Source organism: Lutzomyia longipalpis, chromosome 1, assembly GCF_024334085.1.
Source record: "Lutzomyia longipalpis isolate SR_M1_2022 chromosome 1, ASM2433408v1".
In the NCBI taxonomy this organism is placed as follows: Eukaryota; Metazoa; Arthropoda; class Insecta; order Diptera; family Psychodidae; genus Lutzomyia; species Lutzomyia longipalpis.
Window position 1 is genome coordinate 45,307,162 of NC_074707.1, and position 17,834 is coordinate 45,324,995.

The 17,834-nt window shown below is 35.8% G+C and overlaps 2 protein-coding genes across 3 annotated transcripts in view; one reads left to right on the forward strand and one right to left on the reverse strand.

The window, feature by feature from the left end:
• LOC129787735 (muscarinic acetylcholine receptor M1) overlaps positions 1–17,834 on the forward strand; it is a 64,938-nt gene that overhangs the window by 20,849 nt on the left and 26,255 nt on the right. For both annotated transcript variants that reach the window (XM_055823484.1, XM_055823485.1), the window contains exon 2: positions 11,039–11,321. In XM_055823484.1, coding sequence (XP_055679459.1) covers positions 11,209–11,321 — 113 coding nt within the window. In that variant the 5' untranslated portion in view covers positions 11,039–11,208. The remainder of the gene's footprint in view (positions 1–11,038; positions 11,322–17,834) is intronic.
• On the reverse strand, positions 2,529–4,622 carry LOC129787736 (uncharacterized). Its single transcript, XM_055823486.1, has 5 exons — positions 4,367–4,622; positions 4,112–4,183; positions 3,840–4,034; positions 3,318–3,758; positions 2,529–3,230 (listed from the first exon to the last, which is right to left on the reverse strand). Exons 1-5 carry the CDS (start codon positions 4,466–4,468, stop codon positions 3,165–3,167), a joined length of 876 nt encoding a protein of 291 aa, XP_055679461.1. The 5' UTR covers positions 4,469–4,622; the 3' UTR covers positions 2,529–3,164.

Genomic DNA, 17,834 nt, shown 5'->3' on the forward strand with positions numbered 1-17,834 from the left:
AATATCTCTTATATGGAGCATAAGTGAGAGATCATAAATAAAATGAGACTCTTTGTCATATTTTGTGAGCAACAAAAGAGGATTGATACACTCAAGTATAAGAGATTTTCCCATTTTGACATGTGAAAAGATCAGGAGAAGCGCTTATGTTCTACCACTACAAAAGAAAATACAAATTACAATGAAAAATCGCAAATTGAACGTGATAATATATATAATATTAGAGGTATTATTTCGGTTCTTAAGGGGTTAATTTAGGAATAAAATAAATACTTTTCATAAAGATTTTGAAGACATTTTTATTTGTTATTTTGCTACATAAAAAAATCAGAATTTTTTAAATGATAAATACAGCAGATTAATAAATTGATTTTTCAGACAATTTCCAATCTTAATATGGTGAACCAATATAACTTATTTATACACATATTTAATTTTAATTAATATTGTGCATTCCAACATGTACTTGCCTAATTGGAGTCATCAATATTAACCGCAAAAACATATATTTATGCGATGTAAATAGCACAGCATTATTCAAAAATTATTCTCTCCTGTAAATATTCAATTTTATAACAAAAATATCCCATTTATTGCCTGATTATTTCTTTTTTTATTGAATTGAAATGATTCAAAAGGAAAATAAGTCAATGTGATAATATGTTTTTAATGAAACTTTTAATGTTACTTTTTCTCCCCAAAGTATGTGTGAGTGTGTGTTTTTTTGGGATGATTTTGAGGAACAATAAATCGGGCAGTATTAATGACTATTCTGTAATCCAGTCACGCGATTCTCCTGCCACTTCCCATCATCACTATTTGACCAAAATTGTGCGCGAAAGCGAAAGCTATATAATGTATTAACACACAAGGATTTCATGAGGAGACACGAGGACAATCTGAGGCGATTTTTTCTTCTTCTTCTATCTTATATGCCATTACATGACAAGAATGAGAAATTTATTCGTATAAGGAGTGTGAAAAAGTCGAATTTGTTTATCGCAGACGATACATGCGGTGGTGGCACAAGTTACAGCCCTAAGGGATAAAATAATCGCGACGCAAGGGAAAGTTTGTAGTAGAGGTGATGCATGTAGGAACTTTTGCACGCACTAAAAGATTATATCGCTAAATAAGTACATATAGTGAGAAGGAAGATTTAAAGCTTGAAAAGTTGCTTCATCTTCAATTTAAACTTTATACGCTAACTCCGCGTGTAAGTCTTCTAATCATTAAATTATATTTTCTCATCAACCCCACCAAGTGTATGGTTGTTATGAGTATGAAGCCTCCCCCTTTTTGCGTAATTTGTAGCTTTCGCAGCAAAAAAAAAAGACCAGAGAGAGAAGGAAAAATGCGTCACGTGTTTCCTAGGAAGGGAGAATTTTTGGGAAGGAGAATTTCTTGTGAAGTTTGTTCTTGGGGCCACATAAGAAATTCCCTCACACCCCATCCATGTTCTATGTGCCTTTTTGGACAAAAGTGTGAGGATCCTCATCAGCATTTTAATGCGTTAACATGATATTTCGAGCCATGAGCTTTTGATTACAATGTGGTGTGTCTCCTATGGTTCCCACGAGGGAGATGCGCGTGGGAAATTCTAAGTGACTTTTATAGTTCCACATGGCTAAACCTCTCTGCCGGTGCTGGTTCTCCTGCTTCCTTTTTTTTCTCCCTTCTTTTACATCTCTGGCGGATGCGACGGTCCTCCAACCCCCCAAAAAAACGACATGGAAATAAATTAATTTCCTCTGTACAGCGCAATATACATATAAGAGAGCTTTTTCTCTTTTAGTGCCTCAAATTACTTCACCATTTAAATTTATTATGAGCTTTCTTGTTTGTTGGGCAACACCAAAGAATTTAATGTCTTGTTAGTTTTGCCCCATTGTTGTTGCGTGAGGTGTGAAGTGAATTTGTAATCACGGAGATGATTACTCCAGGAAGTTTCTTAAATACCCTCATTGTTCCATCACTTCATCTCTCAATGTTTTTTTTTTGTTTATTAAAAAAAAAGAAGAATTGCGGAGAATTGAGAGAGAGAGAGAAAAAGGAGCTGAAAGTAAATATTTTTATTTTTGGCTTATTAATATTCTTAACATACCAGAGTGCTGTGAAAAGAATTTAAACCGCAAAAAAAGCACGAGCGATAAATTCAAATAAAAAAACATTTTGTTGACCTCTCTGGCCTCCATGGTAATCCACACAGTTAAGAGTGTTGTAGACAGCAAAAAATATATAGTTCAGGTTGGTTAATGAATCGCATTTATCGAATAATTTAAGTTGTTTTAAGTGTTTTTTTTATTTTTCTCAAATAGAACATGTAAAAGTTTGCTTTTTTAGTTCCATATCATTAGACAAACATTGTGGGTACAACAAAAGAACTTATTGTTGACATAATTTGATCATAAAACTTTATGCGTTTCCTGTGAAGGTGTAGGTGAACCTCATTCACTAACAGTTTATTGCTGATCTCATTTGGATTTTGTTAGAGAATTGACGTATTTGTTGAAAGAAAACTCGTTATCTCGTAAGAACCAATTTATATGGTTTTTATTGTACATACAGTGATTACATAAGAGTGTTCTATTATAAAATCTAACTAATTAATGTTTTCTCACACTTCATTGTGAAACTTTTTTTTCAGCTTTGAGCTTTAGGGCTTTTGGGTAAAGTACCGTAAAATATATATAATAATACATATTTTTAGCAGTCTATAAAAAAATAAAGAAAAACTCCGTGTTTATTTAAAAAAAAAACTTGGCATACATAGCAGGTATAACCCGAAGAGATTTATGTCGATTCCTCACCTAAATTGACCGTCGAATTAATCAACATTTTAGAATAAAGCTGAATATGTATTTTTTTTTTCATACATAGCTATATGTTTTTTTTGCCATACTACGCGGTTTGCTTTTGCGATTGACTTAATTTTGTCAATGTATTGCCAAAAAAAAGAAGGCGCAGAACTCAGAGGAAGTTCTTTTGCGACTGACAATAGTCTCATTTTAACACAGTTAAATACTAAAAAGGGATTATTTTGCATAAAATTCGTATTGTTTTTACTTCTCGGCATCTATAAAACGTGCACGAGAGAGAAACTTGTTCATGATAAATGTTTTCCTTTTAGAGGTGTGTGTGGGTTTTATGAAGCAAGTTGAATCTTATGTGACGCACTGGTGTAAAAACCCATGACAGCGCCGGCTGCAGCATTCTTCGTGGATGTAGCACTAAGAAAGGAAAAAAAAAGATGATTTAGAATGGATGGGAAAACGAGAATTTTATGCAGAATCTGGTTTAACTTGTTAAAAATTTACCTTTCTGCCAATTGGCTCACATCCTGTTGGATTGGATGATTCTTCGGAAGATGCATAGTCAACTGGAGGATTCTGTGGGGACTGTGGCACCAGTGCTGTAGACGGTGGTTGCGTTTGGGGGCCTTGAGGACGAACTTCATTGCTCCTTGGGATGCATACGCGGGAATTCAACGTTGCCTGAGCACAAAACTTTGAACAGCATTTATTGGAGTCTGAGCATGCAACACCATTGGAAAGACACGAGCCCCCACTGGCATTTGCTGTGGCACTAGGTTCACCAAAACGATTGCTAATGAGCTCCTCAATTGTAATGACATTCTGTGGAATACTAGCAACTGGGGAATTGGATGATCCATCTGGAGGGACGAGAGAGTGATCAGGAACACACTTGTAGGAGTAGCTGAGGCATCTGCGAGAGCAACACTGTGCGCTCATTTGGCACTGCATTTGGGAACAAAGAGAAAAACATTTTAAATAAATTTATAATTTTCACACAAAGCTATATAAAATGCCGGGACTTACGTATTCGCCATCCTTGGCACAAACTGGAGCTGTGTTATTTTCTCCAAAACGATTTTCAAGACCGCCAAATGCACCGGATGTGGACTCAATGATCATCGATACGAGATCAATTTGTGCCCCTTGTGAATGACGAGGGACGCATTTGTAGGAGAATGTCTGGCAAATCCCAGAGCAGCAGTGGAATTGTTTTGTGCACTAAATTAAACATTTTATCACCTGGTTAGTCAGAAAAATTAATCACGCGAGGTAAAAATTAATCAATGGACACTCACGTAGCCTCCCTCGGGAACACATAGCCCTCCCGTTCCGGTAGACTGTCTCCTAATGCGCAAGAGTGGATGAACCTGTTGTATTTAAAAATACGAAAAACTCACATAAGCAACTCAAAGAATCCGGCAAAATATTTTTGATAAAAACCATTAAAATATTTTTTGGTAAATTCCACAACATTAGGCACCACGTAGAGAGGTAAAAATATGCCACAAAATGAGAGAAATTCTGCACAATAGAGACACTGCCAAACTTACCTCTTGCACAGCGGAAGGTGCATCGGGGTGCCGAGCAACAGATGATGCACTTGTTGCAGCAATTAAAAGGCACGACCACACTATAGTCTGATGGCTCTTCATGTTCACTCAATAATGTACTGATGGCAGTCAATAACTCACTTTTGATCTTTCTCACCAACAATCGGCAAATGTGGCTCCGTACTGACCTCCACTTCCACTGCTCAGCGTCTTTTATATTAAAAAATTTTTACACACGAAGAATTGTTTGTGTTGAAGTCTTCTCCAATGTATAGTATAGTATACATTAGTCTCAATGAAACATTAATAACTAACAGTGTGTACACTCAGAAAAAATATTTTAACATACAATCAAAGATTGAAATGAAAATTAAAGCTTTTTTACCTCATTTTCTCAATTTTTCTTAATTAAAAGTAACGGTAAAAAGCATTTTTCTTTTTTTCTTTATAAAGTCATGAAACTTTAAATTTATTTTTGAAAAAAAAGCTTTTTATTACGCAATGAATTTACATTTAAACATCACAAAATAACCCGAGATTAAACCAACATATTATAGTTACCTCATTTACTTTTAATCAATTTTATTAATTTGAGTGTTGCTCAAAACATTTACAAATACAGTGATTCACCTGTTTGTATGAGACTAAAATACAAAGCAAGAAAATCGAGAGAGAGAGAGAGAGAGAGCTTGAAAAGAAATCTTCAAAAACTTTTAGTTATACTTCTCACACTCTTTTCTCACAAACTATATACGAGTAATTAAACTACACACAAGAAAAATTGTCCACTCTAAGCGTGATTGATACAAAAGGATTTTAATTAGTTCAATAAAGAATTTCTAAAGTGCAATAAATGGGGCCATTATATGTATAAAAGTACCTACATATAATGATTTAGCAATAAAGCATCGATATTATGTACATATAGGTCTCAATAAGCTAATAGTAATTATTTCTAGAGAATTTATTCTCAGATTTTATTCCAATTTAAATACAAGCGCACAGGTTTTTTCTCACAAACATACTAATTAATTAGAATGTTAAAAACGCGCGTTCTTACTTGATTTATATATGAGCATCTCTCTTTCTCTCGTGGTATTGTATAAAATACCTCATGACTCATTGACGATTTTGTATTTCATTGTTTATATTGCGGGTATTGATGAGAAAAAAAGAGGTGGCAAACTAAAGTTGGACCGCTGAAAGAGATTAAAGTGTCAACAACATAAAAAAAAAATGCCACGTTCTCTCTGAACATTGTCTCCGTGACACTTTTCATCGTTACCCTGGGATGCGGGGAATTCATTGACATTTGCAAGCAACGCCGGGGCAGCAAAGCACCACAGATGATGTTGATGGAAAAACTCTTGTCCATTGCGCGAATTTTTCAACATCATTCACAAATTGGTCCAATGGAATATGATAATGGATCACGTGGGAGGGAGGGGGGGAGATCAGCGAAAAATGTCTCACATCAATGATTGATTGTTATTCATCTCTTGAGCCCCGCAGTGTGCTGATTCATCCAATGGAATAACCAATAGCATCATTTGGAAGAGTCCCCACACATTAATCTATAAATGAAATAATAATTCTTTGTCACTTTAATTTGCTTTCACATACAAACATACATATATGTATGTACCTATCATGCAAATATGTGTATAAAATACATAAAAGGTTTAACTTTAATAATACCAAACAAAAACTCTTATTTTACACTAAATTCTCTCTATTTTATATATGTAGGTATATATTGTGTGTTCAAGTGCAATTTCCCATTACACTGAGCAATATAAACACACTTTTTTCGTCTCTTTGCCATCACCGTTGAGATAAAAAATGATATTATATGTATGGCTTTTAAAATGGGTTGTTAGATAAAAAATCAATTGGGGTCATTTACATGCTATGTGTTGTGCAGCACCCATATTGCTGCTTATCACTCAAAACTCAATGGCAGAAGAACTATTAAATTTTTGTGTAACATGGTCATATTGATAAAAGATTTTTTTTACATGAAAAACATTATTGATACTCAATTTTCAAAACTCGCGCTGTGAATGTTATAAAATTTCAACAGGTCAATGCAATTTGCGGGGGTGGCTCTGTGAGCATATCTCTCTGAATGTGAATTAAAAAAATAACTTAATGATAATTATATTTTATTGATTGATCAATTAATTTAAATCATTTTAATTTTTTCCGTATTTTCATGCATTGTTTATTGTACGTAGTCACAAAGTTCTATTGATTTACAATCACGACTAAATTATTTTGAGTTAAAAAAGTACTTTTTCCCTGGTTCTCCCAAAAATTTTTTTCACACGTCTGGTGATATTTTTCACATGAAAATCACGCTTATTTTTGCATGATGTTGATGTAGAAAAATAAATTTATTTGTCAGCACGTGCATAAATTTGATTATTAGCATTATTTGTGGGGAATTCTCAAAAACGACACCATTCAGCATTTTCAAGAATGAAATTTCATCCTCGTCATATATTCAAATAATTGAAAACTCACACCAAAATAATTTTCTTTTGAGTGTTTTTGCGTATATTGCGTCCTCTGGGAAATAACATGAAGAATGAGATGAGTGCGATACTTTTTGCACATGGCTAAAGTTGTTTAATTTTTTTATTTTAAAGTAATTAGCATCTGGCAATGGTGTAGGTCATCTCTCAAGCTCGTAAGATGTAGTCACAGCCCCCATTATTTATTTTTTTAATTAAGAAAAGAAATCATTTTGGGAATTTATCTCTGTGTAGTGCTTGAAATCAACATAATATACTCCTTAAGGGTATTTATAAAATAAATTGCTTAAGTGCAACAAGGCAAACTTGTTGCATCCTCAAAGAAATCCTTAATTTACAGAGAGAGAGAGAGAGAGAAGCACACAAAAAATGTTCAGTAAATGCACAAGTGGGTTAATCTATAGTAATATCAACTTTGCACATGTATGTAGCATTTGTGCTCCTTCAAGACCCAAACGAGACGGTATAGGATAGCAAGGAAAGGAAGAAGAGTTAAACCCGCATCTTTACGAAGAATTTTCTTCTACATATACCGTCTTTTTCGTACTAAATCTCTCCTTTCGTATTTACAGCCGCGTGTACGATGAATCACACTGCGAAGGTTGGTTTTTGCACAACCCCCTCCCACCCCCCAAACTGTGTGGTTGGAAAATTGAATTTACCCCACTGTGGGCTGTGTGTTAGGGAAATCCCTTACTCCTCTCTGTGGCTGTAAGAGGGGTACTGCTCGTTTGCTCGTGGCTTTCGATATGAATTTATAGCATTTTGTGCCCTCACATTGTGTTTCTGCAAGCACCAGCAAATTGGATGAAAAACTATAACCGCATATTGAATTATTTGTCACATTTTCCTGAGGATGTCATCAATTTTCGCTCCTCGTTAAATTCCTCCCGTTCATGTGACGTGTGCCACCCTACGTAGGCCCTAACTAAACTCATTTTCAAACGGAAGTGCAGAATGTAATTTTCACATTTACGACATTTTTACTTCATATTTTTTTTTGCAACGTAATGTCATTACATACAACATAAATGAAGTTTGGGGTTGGTTAAAGAAAAAAAAAGAAAAGTAAGATGTCTGAGAAATTCAACATTGTATATGTTTGTAGATACATATTAGCTACACAACTATGTGAAAAAAACGTGAGCAACACCTCAATATAATCTTATAAAAATCTCTGCAAGCTTTAGATTTCCAAAGGAACATAAGAAAGGATAGGAATGTTCTGGCTGTGGAAAATTATATTCTTTATAATGAAAGTTTTCTCCCCTTTCATTTCAAATATTTAATAATCTTTTCAAAAATCCAAGGTAGAATCTGAAGTGTTGGAGAAAGTTCTTAGTGTGTCACTAAAATATTAAAAATGTTTTTCATAATTTTCAAGAAAATAAGGAGCGTCCAGAATTTCATCTTATCTGTGTATATAGCCACCAGTTACTTGATAACATTTTCCATTAATCTTTAATCTTATCCTCTCGTCCTCTTGAGACGTAGAGGAGGTGAGTTGAGGGTGAAAATTGTGGTGAATCCTTTCGTGCACAGGGTGGCAAGCCTCAACTCCTGGCAATTGGTGCGCGGGAGGTGGAAGGGTGAATATTGAGGAGAGGATGATGATGAGAAGCTTCTCTAAGTGTGGCCAAACATCTTCTTGGGGCTTTTTGATGGGCGAGGGTGACGAATTTTAATTACAAAGCTCACAAGTTGAATGAGTTTTCACTGGGTGGAAGGATGGCGAAGGAATCATTCCGCGGAACATTCTTTTCTGCTCACGGCGAAACCAATTTTAATCATAATCTCTTTTCATAGCAATTACAGAGGGTTTTTCGTGGAGTGAAAATGACGTGATAAAATATTCATATTTCCCTCCAGCATCCATGGAAACATCTGTCCCCCGAAGAGTCATCCTCTTTCTACTTGTGAATTTCGATTGTATTCAACTTGCTGAATGAATGGTGGTTGGGGGAAGACCTCCTTCTTCCACGAAATCTTCACAAAAATTAACATAATTTCTCACAGTGCGAAGGAATGTCTTTCCGTGAGAATAAATATGAAAGAATTTTCCAAAAAGAAAAAAATTCAAAGAGAAACACACTCAATTGTTGTAATCTTATCAATTCTCTGTGGTAGCAGATTCCATCTGCAAAAAATACGATTTCAATTCAATTAGAAAGAAAATTTTGTAAAATACGTTACATTCTGAATTCTTATACATTCAATACGGTCCACACATATAGTATGACCTACATCACCGATTTGCAACTTAGTCAGCAATTCGTTGGCAAATAAAATTTTTACTGACATATTGGAAAAATGTGTAAAAAAAATCTTCACATTATGCAAAATGAGATATGAAATATTAAATCTAATTTCGAAATCAAATATAGATTTTTTTTTGCAAATCGATTTCCTTGAAATGCAAAATTCATGCAAATATATACATTTTCCGCAACACTTGTAATACATACATATATGTAGGTATGTTGTATGTGAATTTCATTTTAAATTCTTATGACATTATGGAGTATTTCGCTTGCCAGAATGTCAGACACTTTCCTGCAGTGAAGTTAAAAAAAAAAAAGAATTGAAACAGCTGAAGGGATGAGAAAATATTTTTACTACCTCAAACCATGCTATCTATATATCTCATCCTTATCTCTTTTCTTTCTACTGGATCGTATTAATGTGCAAATTGAATAAGGATCGAGTAATTTACCCCCAGATTGTATGAAATTCCCCCACATAGACACAGAGCTCCCTTTAGCTAAACTTGGGAATAAATTAAATTTGATGCACCCAAGCGTTTTGCTTCGGCTTAATCATCACACCCCTAAATATCCTGGGGCACTCGTACGTACAAATTGGCCATCCCATGGCTAAAGAGGAGTCTCGTGGTAGCAAAAGGGTGACATTCTATTGAGAGGTCACACACTGGGTGGGAATGTCATCCATTCTGTGGGTGATACCACCCAACCACACGTTGGTCATCGTACCTAATTTACTTGATGGTATAATGTCAACGCCAGACTATCTCACCGATGGGCTTCTTTTTCATCCTTCCTCACAGTGTGTGATAATTTTTTTTACCCACCTAGCACGTCCAGATGCTTTGGATGTAGGCAAATTAATGGCAACATTTTCATCCCTATGCTATGCTATGTATATTTTTTATAAATTTTCCTCCCTATGTGTACTATATATTTATGCAGTAGAGATGAAGAGAGAGAGCAAGAGATAGGTACCTACCAACATGGTGAGGAAAGTGAGAATGTATGACAATTTTCTATATGAAACTAATTTAAATAGTCTACCCCCTCACCATACCATGAGGGTGGCAATACAATTAGAATTTATAATACAAACTGTGACCTAAAACATTGGCACTGAATCCCCACGTAGTATGGGGAGATGGTATTAAAATTTAAGTTGGGAAAGTCATAACCCAGATTTTACAACAAAATGCACTCAACAGGTTTGCAACCGAAGTTTATTCTTCCTTCAACTCCTGTTCGTTGTGTGCTGCAAAGTGCTAAACCAGGACTTTGAATTGAAATCTATCATAAATATAATCAAACAATTGATTCTAAGTAACTCTATCGTTGGTTTAGTTCTTAATCAAATGCCAGACCAAGAATATAATGTAGTTTGAATATTCAAAGACTTTCTTGTTTAATTAATTAAAAAATTCCCAAGATTCTCAGGATGATTGAATTGTAAAGAATTTACAAGCAGAGCTTGAAGTAAAATTCCCAAAAATGATTAAAATTAATCAAAATGAAACAAATTATTTCTGTTAAATCTTCTGTAGAGATGCGAAATAGTAGCAACAACACTTCTTTTGCAATTCGTAGAATTTAATTGAAAAACCCTTTCATACACTGAAAAGTTTTATGTGCAAATCTCTATCTGAATGGGTACTATAGACAATTTCATTAACATACATAGCAGAGTAAAAGTTCATTTAGTGTGATTCTCTCATTTAGCATAAACTTTTTACACGACTCTGGTTGTATTTAATCAATATGGAAAATGCATTTTCGTTGGGGGATTTATTTTGGATTCATTTTGAACTCTTTTTTCAGCAAATTTGAAGAGTGCTGAAGAATTTTTCTAATTTATTTATTTTTTTGTATTGCAGAGAAATCACTATGACTACCTCATGGTGCATCAGATGACATGTGATTGAGGATGTGGAATTAGGTGTTGGAGTGTGAGACATCGACTTTTGGCCAGAGGAAGTGTCACCGATTGGTGGTGGGGGATTAAAATCCATATTGGAAAGGCAGAAGTGCAAAAGCGGTGTGCAGAATGGACACGGGAAACCTTGTTCTGGAGGCTGTTGCTGCGGGTGTCAATGCCACGGACTACGTCAATCGAACGGCTCCCATTTATTCCATAAATCCCGACTTTATTTCACAATGGTGAGTGTTCAATTCATCTGTTATTAATTCCACACAACATGCAACCCCCTACTTCACACTGTCTACGACTAATCACTTCACACGTTATACCTATACCTTATGTCCCCTCACGGTGTACGATAACACACGGAATTCATAATAATCAATAGACCATGCGGAATTAATACTTGAAAATTTATATGTGGTTGTCCTTTCAAATTGCACTCTAGCGTGAATTTAGAATTTAGATAGGTGTGTGCGGAATTACAGATGTTTGTCCAATGCAAATTGGAAAGTTAATAAGGATGAAGATTGATTAATGATTAGAATTTAATTATCTTGTGTGTGTGGAGGATCTTCTTCCAGCTATATACCTATACATAATTTGCATAGAATGTACATAGGTGAATTTACAGACTTTTTCTGGTTCTCTAAAAATGTCGTCATATCAGGAACATTCACATATAATTGAAAACATTTCAGGAATGAGAGGAAATACACTCTGACTGAAGGATGGGAGATATGTGGAAAAGGTTGTCTGTGAAAGTATATCCCAAATGCCGGGGGTATGCTCAAAGCTTTATATGTAGGAAAATCCCTTTTTCTCCCGGGGGCGAGTTGAGATGTCGTGTGCTATAAAAATCGATACCGTGTCATTTTTCTGGCATTGATACAACCATTTCATTGTTAAATTGAGTGGATGAGTTTTTTAAGGGGGTGGAATGGTGGGCTCTAAAAGGGAAACGATGAGAAATCTCACCATATATCGTGGGAGCATATATAGAGTCAAAATGACGACCATCTGATTTTTCACATAAATGTAATTTGTTACATCAAGGATTGAGTTACAGAGATAACGAAAGAATATTATTTTTCTGGGATTCAGAGGTGACAAGGAAATACAAAATTTAGGAGTTTTCATGCCTGGATGGGATTATTCTTGAGGAGATACACTTTATACGTTCACTAGTTGATTTTTTTCTGTCAAGGTACATTAACCTTTAATTTTATTAAATTGCAATAAATCAGCACAAAAAGTTATGAATAAGGACGCTGTACATAAAAAAAAACATCTTCTTCAGTGAAAAACTAATTGGCGCCCCGCGAAGCGGGGCGCCTTTTTTATACATAAAAAATATAAAAATATAAAAATATATAAATATACATATATAAGTACAATGATGGTCCAGCAGAGTAAAGGGAATGTACTGGTAAGTTTCACTTACGGGCTGTGATTCTTCCTTCAGATGACAGTCCAAGTGTGGTGAAAATTGAGGTGGATAAATTTTTAGGAATGGCTTTCTCACGCAACGAATCACAGCCAACGCGCATGAGTAAGCCCTTCCCCAGAATTTTAACGCGTTGGCTGTGATTCGATGCGTGAGAAAGCCATTCCTAAAAATTTATCCACCTCAATTTTCACCACACTTGGACTGTCATCTGAAGGAAGAATCACAGCCCGTAAGTGAAACTTACCAGTACATTCCCTTTACTCTGCTGGACCATCATTGTACTTATATATGTATATTTATATATTTTTATATTTTTATATTTTTTATGTATAAAAAAGGCGCCCCGCTTCGCGGGGCGCCAATTAGTTTGTTTAAAATATATGTGAATAGGTAAAAGTAATTGTTGATGTAGCAAAAAGGCAGAAGGCGGCCATTTTGAATTTTGAAATTAGTAAAATCTGATAGGTCATGCCCACTATACCTGATGAAACTTCAATCGAAAAGTCTTTATCAAGTACCGTTAAGCCGATATAAGGCAATATTACAACAATCGGTACATATGGAAACCTGTTTTGGTCTATATCTCTGAAACCACGACATAAATTTTTTTAATTTTTTTTTGGTTAAAAGGTGTGCCTATCACCTATAACATACTAAAATTTAATCGAAATCTATCGTCCAGTTTTTGAGATATTAATCGAAAACTGGTCGAAAACTCATCGAAAATTTTGTTTTTGATTGTAGGCCCTCTAGCGGTAACTTTTGAAAGTTCCTATGTATAGATAATTGTAGACCTCATTGAGATCTTTCATTCAAAACCGGTTTGGTCCAAATCGGTCAAGCGGTTTAGGAGTTATAGCCCACTTACGATAGAACTCTATATTTGCTAAACCGCTTGTCCGATTTTTGGAAATGAAGTATCGTTGAAAAGGTCTTAAGGGCCCCTACAACATATTAAAATTTCAGACCTCTAGCTATAATAGAGGCTGAGATATAGCAAAAACAAAATTGAAAAAAATTCAAAATGGCGGATGCAGGGGTGGGGGGCTGAATTTGATATCATAGTTGGACGACTTCCAGTCGATAATTGAACTTTGCCGTTGACCGCAAGTCTCTATCTATTACCGTTCTCTTGTAATTGAGCTCCAAACTACGGCCGGACGGCCGGACGGCCGGACGGCCGGACGGCCGGACGGACGGCCGGAAAAGTTTTTCGGCGCATACGTTTTTTGGAATGTGGGGACCCTAATTCGTGCTCATACCAAGTTTGAGCCCGATCCGACGACCTTGAGTTTTAGAGTGGACACAGAAGCTGTGCTATTCTTTTCTTCGAAAGAATCACAGCTAAAAGAAGAAAAAAACAGGCAAAATCTCAACATGTTATTTTCGATGGTATGAAAATTAACAATTTTCCCTCAATATAATAAACTTTTTAATTGACTAAGAAACTTATAATGGACAGCTTATCTTTTTATCTCAAAGGGAAATTTAATCTAAAATATGTAGCGAACAAAAAAATCAACGAAAAAGAAATTATTATCTGTCCCCACATCCCCTGGGAATTTTTTCGCACGTCTCGAAAGCAATCAAGAATTAATAAATTGTGTTTCCAACAACATCAAAAAACTTTGAGGAGTGTGAGTACATTACACGAAAAAAATGGAGTGAATTGTAGGGAAAATCTATTTATTCTGCAGAACAAATCGATCGTATTGTAACTTGTCATTATGTGGGATTTTCTTTAACTATACTGCTTTATTTTCCACATATGCAGTTTATGTATTGTAAAACTGTGTACATTGTGGCAATTTATATACATATGTAGGTAACACAAATATGTATATACACGCAGTTGAAGTAAACTGAATTTATAGTGAAAGTTATGATGGGAACTTTATTAAACAATTTTACACACAAGTGCAACTTTATGTCCTGTATTCCCACAACGAGCTTTGTATGCTGGGAAAGGCGCGAAGGCAGAGGTAGGTGAAATAGTTCAGGAAAAGTTGTGATGCACTTTCATATTTCTCTGTCTTCTTCACAATTGTATCTGTCTGATAAAATCAAATGGGGTCTTGTGGCACCTGTTAGAGTATCTCTTACATTGCCCTTCTACACTGGGTAATGTGTGTGCTAGGCTGAAGAAGAAGTTTAATGAAATTTTGTATATAGCATGAGTCACACAGAGTGAGAGATGAAGACAATAATGCAAAAGGTAAATTGGTAGTAGGGTAGTGAGTTGTTTTTATGAACCCTTCTTAAGATCCTAACAAACTCAAGTTAAGGTGAAGTGGAAGACTTTGGTTGTAAAAGATGATAATTATGGATAAAGTTCGTCATTGCATTTTATGTTCTTGTACCCCGTACAGTGCACAGGGACTCTCATCTAAAATACATCCTATGTTGTAATACTGCGTACCTATCTACTGAATTAGCCATGGATGGAATTAGATATTCAAGGGACATATTTAGAAGAAAATAATTTTGTTTTATAAGACGTAGAAGACCATCCTTCACTGTCCTTTACCATTACTTTAGTTCAAGAAAATAACTCTTCCACAATAAATAGTTCTTTAGTTCTCACAAAGCAGCATTATTTATGTACAAAGTTAGTTGGTATGCGCAATTATTTAAATTGATAAATAAAACATAGAATAGGCGGTGAAAGATACAGATACCTACTTTGAGAAGTTATGCTATATTAGAATACATATAGAGAGAAATTGAGAAAAGAGAACGTTTCAAATGCTTCTTTTTCAATTGCATAACTTTTCTTGCATCACAAATGTAAACTTCCCATTTTCTTCATTTCATTCAGTCAGCACCTGTGGTTATTCCCTCCTTACTTGTGTGATGTCCCGCTGACATCATCCCATAGAGACATGGCATGGTGCAGTGGAAGAAGGATGAAAAGCAATTACTTCTTCCCAAAAAAACATTTATTGCTTCCATCCCTCCCTTCAAGTTGCTGAAGTGGGCAAAAGCAAATGAAGAAGAAAACTTCCTTCGACGACCTTGTTGTTTCTCTTCATTGACTTTTATGGGTATGATTCGATACGTCTTCAATCGTATGGATGTTTGGGGATATGCGATGGGGGAATTTTGTCGGTTTGGGGTGATGGGGGGGACGGGGGTAAAAGCTAACAATAAAGTGTGTGTGATGGTAAGAAATGGTTAATCAAGAAATGATTAACGAAAACCTACCAATAAATCTGTCTCCTGAATTCTTATTCTACTCCTTGTTGCCAAACCTTTGCCTTTGGCATTCTTCATAGCATCCTCAGCATACATATACACGCTGCTGTCTATTTCAATACTATGTATAATACTGTATGTAATAAATGGCGGAATAACGTGCTGTGAAGCAATAAAAGTCATCGAAAGTCTTGTGATAAGAGCTTTCCTCTCCGGACAATGATAATAATCCATCCAATAGGAAATTCACTCATCCCCCTATCGACCTCAAATCTCACGCTCGCACACAAAGCTCTCTCACCACCTTTTTTGGTTTGAATTTTATTGATTTTACATAGGAGATATTTTTGGCATCACAGCCCATAATTTCATCCCCGTCACACGGATGTCTGGCGATGTGATTAAATCACAGCGCGTTTGTACCAAACCCCCCGCATTTTCAATGCGTGTAATCCACTGATTTCCACCTGTTTACATTTTACAAACCATCCTCCCGCACTCATTCCCCTAAAATCACAACCTTCCAGTCATTTCCATGCATCGTGGCTCATTTCCCGTCATTTTATGTTGGGTTGTTGTATGTATGTACATATATTATGTCTTCTCGCAGCATCAGTAGCTTAAACATATCGAAATTTATCGATTAATAATCTAAATAAGTAAAACGCTCAAAGATGAATTTCACAAGATACCACCATCCCCACAATATCTTCTAAATCCCCTCCCCTAATCTCCCTACAAGCACCTTAATGTGATTAGTACTTAAATATCAGAGAAAGAAAAATCTCCTTGGGAAGGGAAATCGATGGGGGAGGAGGAGGATGGGATAAAAAGTTGATTAAACTTTTCCTGGAAGCTTCGTCAACGCAACAAAAATTACTTTGGCTTCTTCACACGCTGTGGCACACACACCTCAATTCAATTTCCTCGTCTTTTGCAGACACCACACACCACCCAGCAATCCTAACAATTAATCATGCATTACACGCTACAACATTGGTAATTTTCTTGTGGAGCGCGCTCGATCATTCGTTGAGTGATTGAGATGGGTTGAGAATTGAGATTTTTCCTTCTGTACACTTACTACATTTTTTTATCGTTTCAAAAAGAGGATTTTACAATATTTCTTTTAATTTCCTAAATTCTTGTAGAATCAGAAGGGATTGTCTGACGTTCTTCTCAGTCGCTTCTTAATTTTCATTAATTTTTGGATCTTTTTAACATGGATCCCAGTAAAGTGGGCTGTGGAGTCCACAAGTACTCCAGGGTGTGGAGTGCGTCCACTGTAGCTGCACAGTGGGCGTATTTCCTGCAGTAACTCCACAGTGGGTGCACAGTATATCCACAGTAGTCTTATTTCCAAAGTCCACCGTGAATACAGAATGCGGAACTACAAATACATCACCGTGGATCCAGATCCTGGATTTAAAAATGCACATCCTAAATCCACTGTAACTCCACAGTCTGACTAGGGTCTGCATTTATTTTTAACAATTTGGCCCAAAAATTTTGGGTATCCGTGGGAATTTTTGAAAAAATCTTTCCGGGAACATTGTTTCCTCCACTTTTTAAGGCCAAAGTGGCCAAGAGACTTCAGATCTGATCGCAGAACTGTCATCTCCTGGTCATTCTGGGAATCTGTGGGAATTTTTTAAAAAAATCTTTCCGGGAACATTGCTTCCGCCACTTTTTAATGCCAAAGTGGCCAAGAGACTTCAGATATGATCCCAGAACTTTCATCTCCTGACCATTTTGGGAATCTGTGGGAATTTTTTAAAAAATCTTTCCGGGAACATTGCTTCCGCCACTTTTTAATGCCAAAGTGGCCAAGAGACTTCAGATCTGATCGCAGAACTGTCATCTCCTGGTCATTCTGGGTATCCGTGGGAATTTTTGAAAAAATCTTTCCGGGAACATTGTTTCCTCCACTTTTTAAGGTCAAAGTGGCCAAGAGACTTCAGATATGAGCCCAGAACTTTCATCTCCTGGTCATTCTGGGTATCCGTGGGAATTTTTGAAAAAATCTTTCCGGGAACATTGTTTCCTCCACTTTTTAAGGCCAAAGTGGCCAAGAGACTTCAGATATGAGCCCAGAACTTTCATCTCC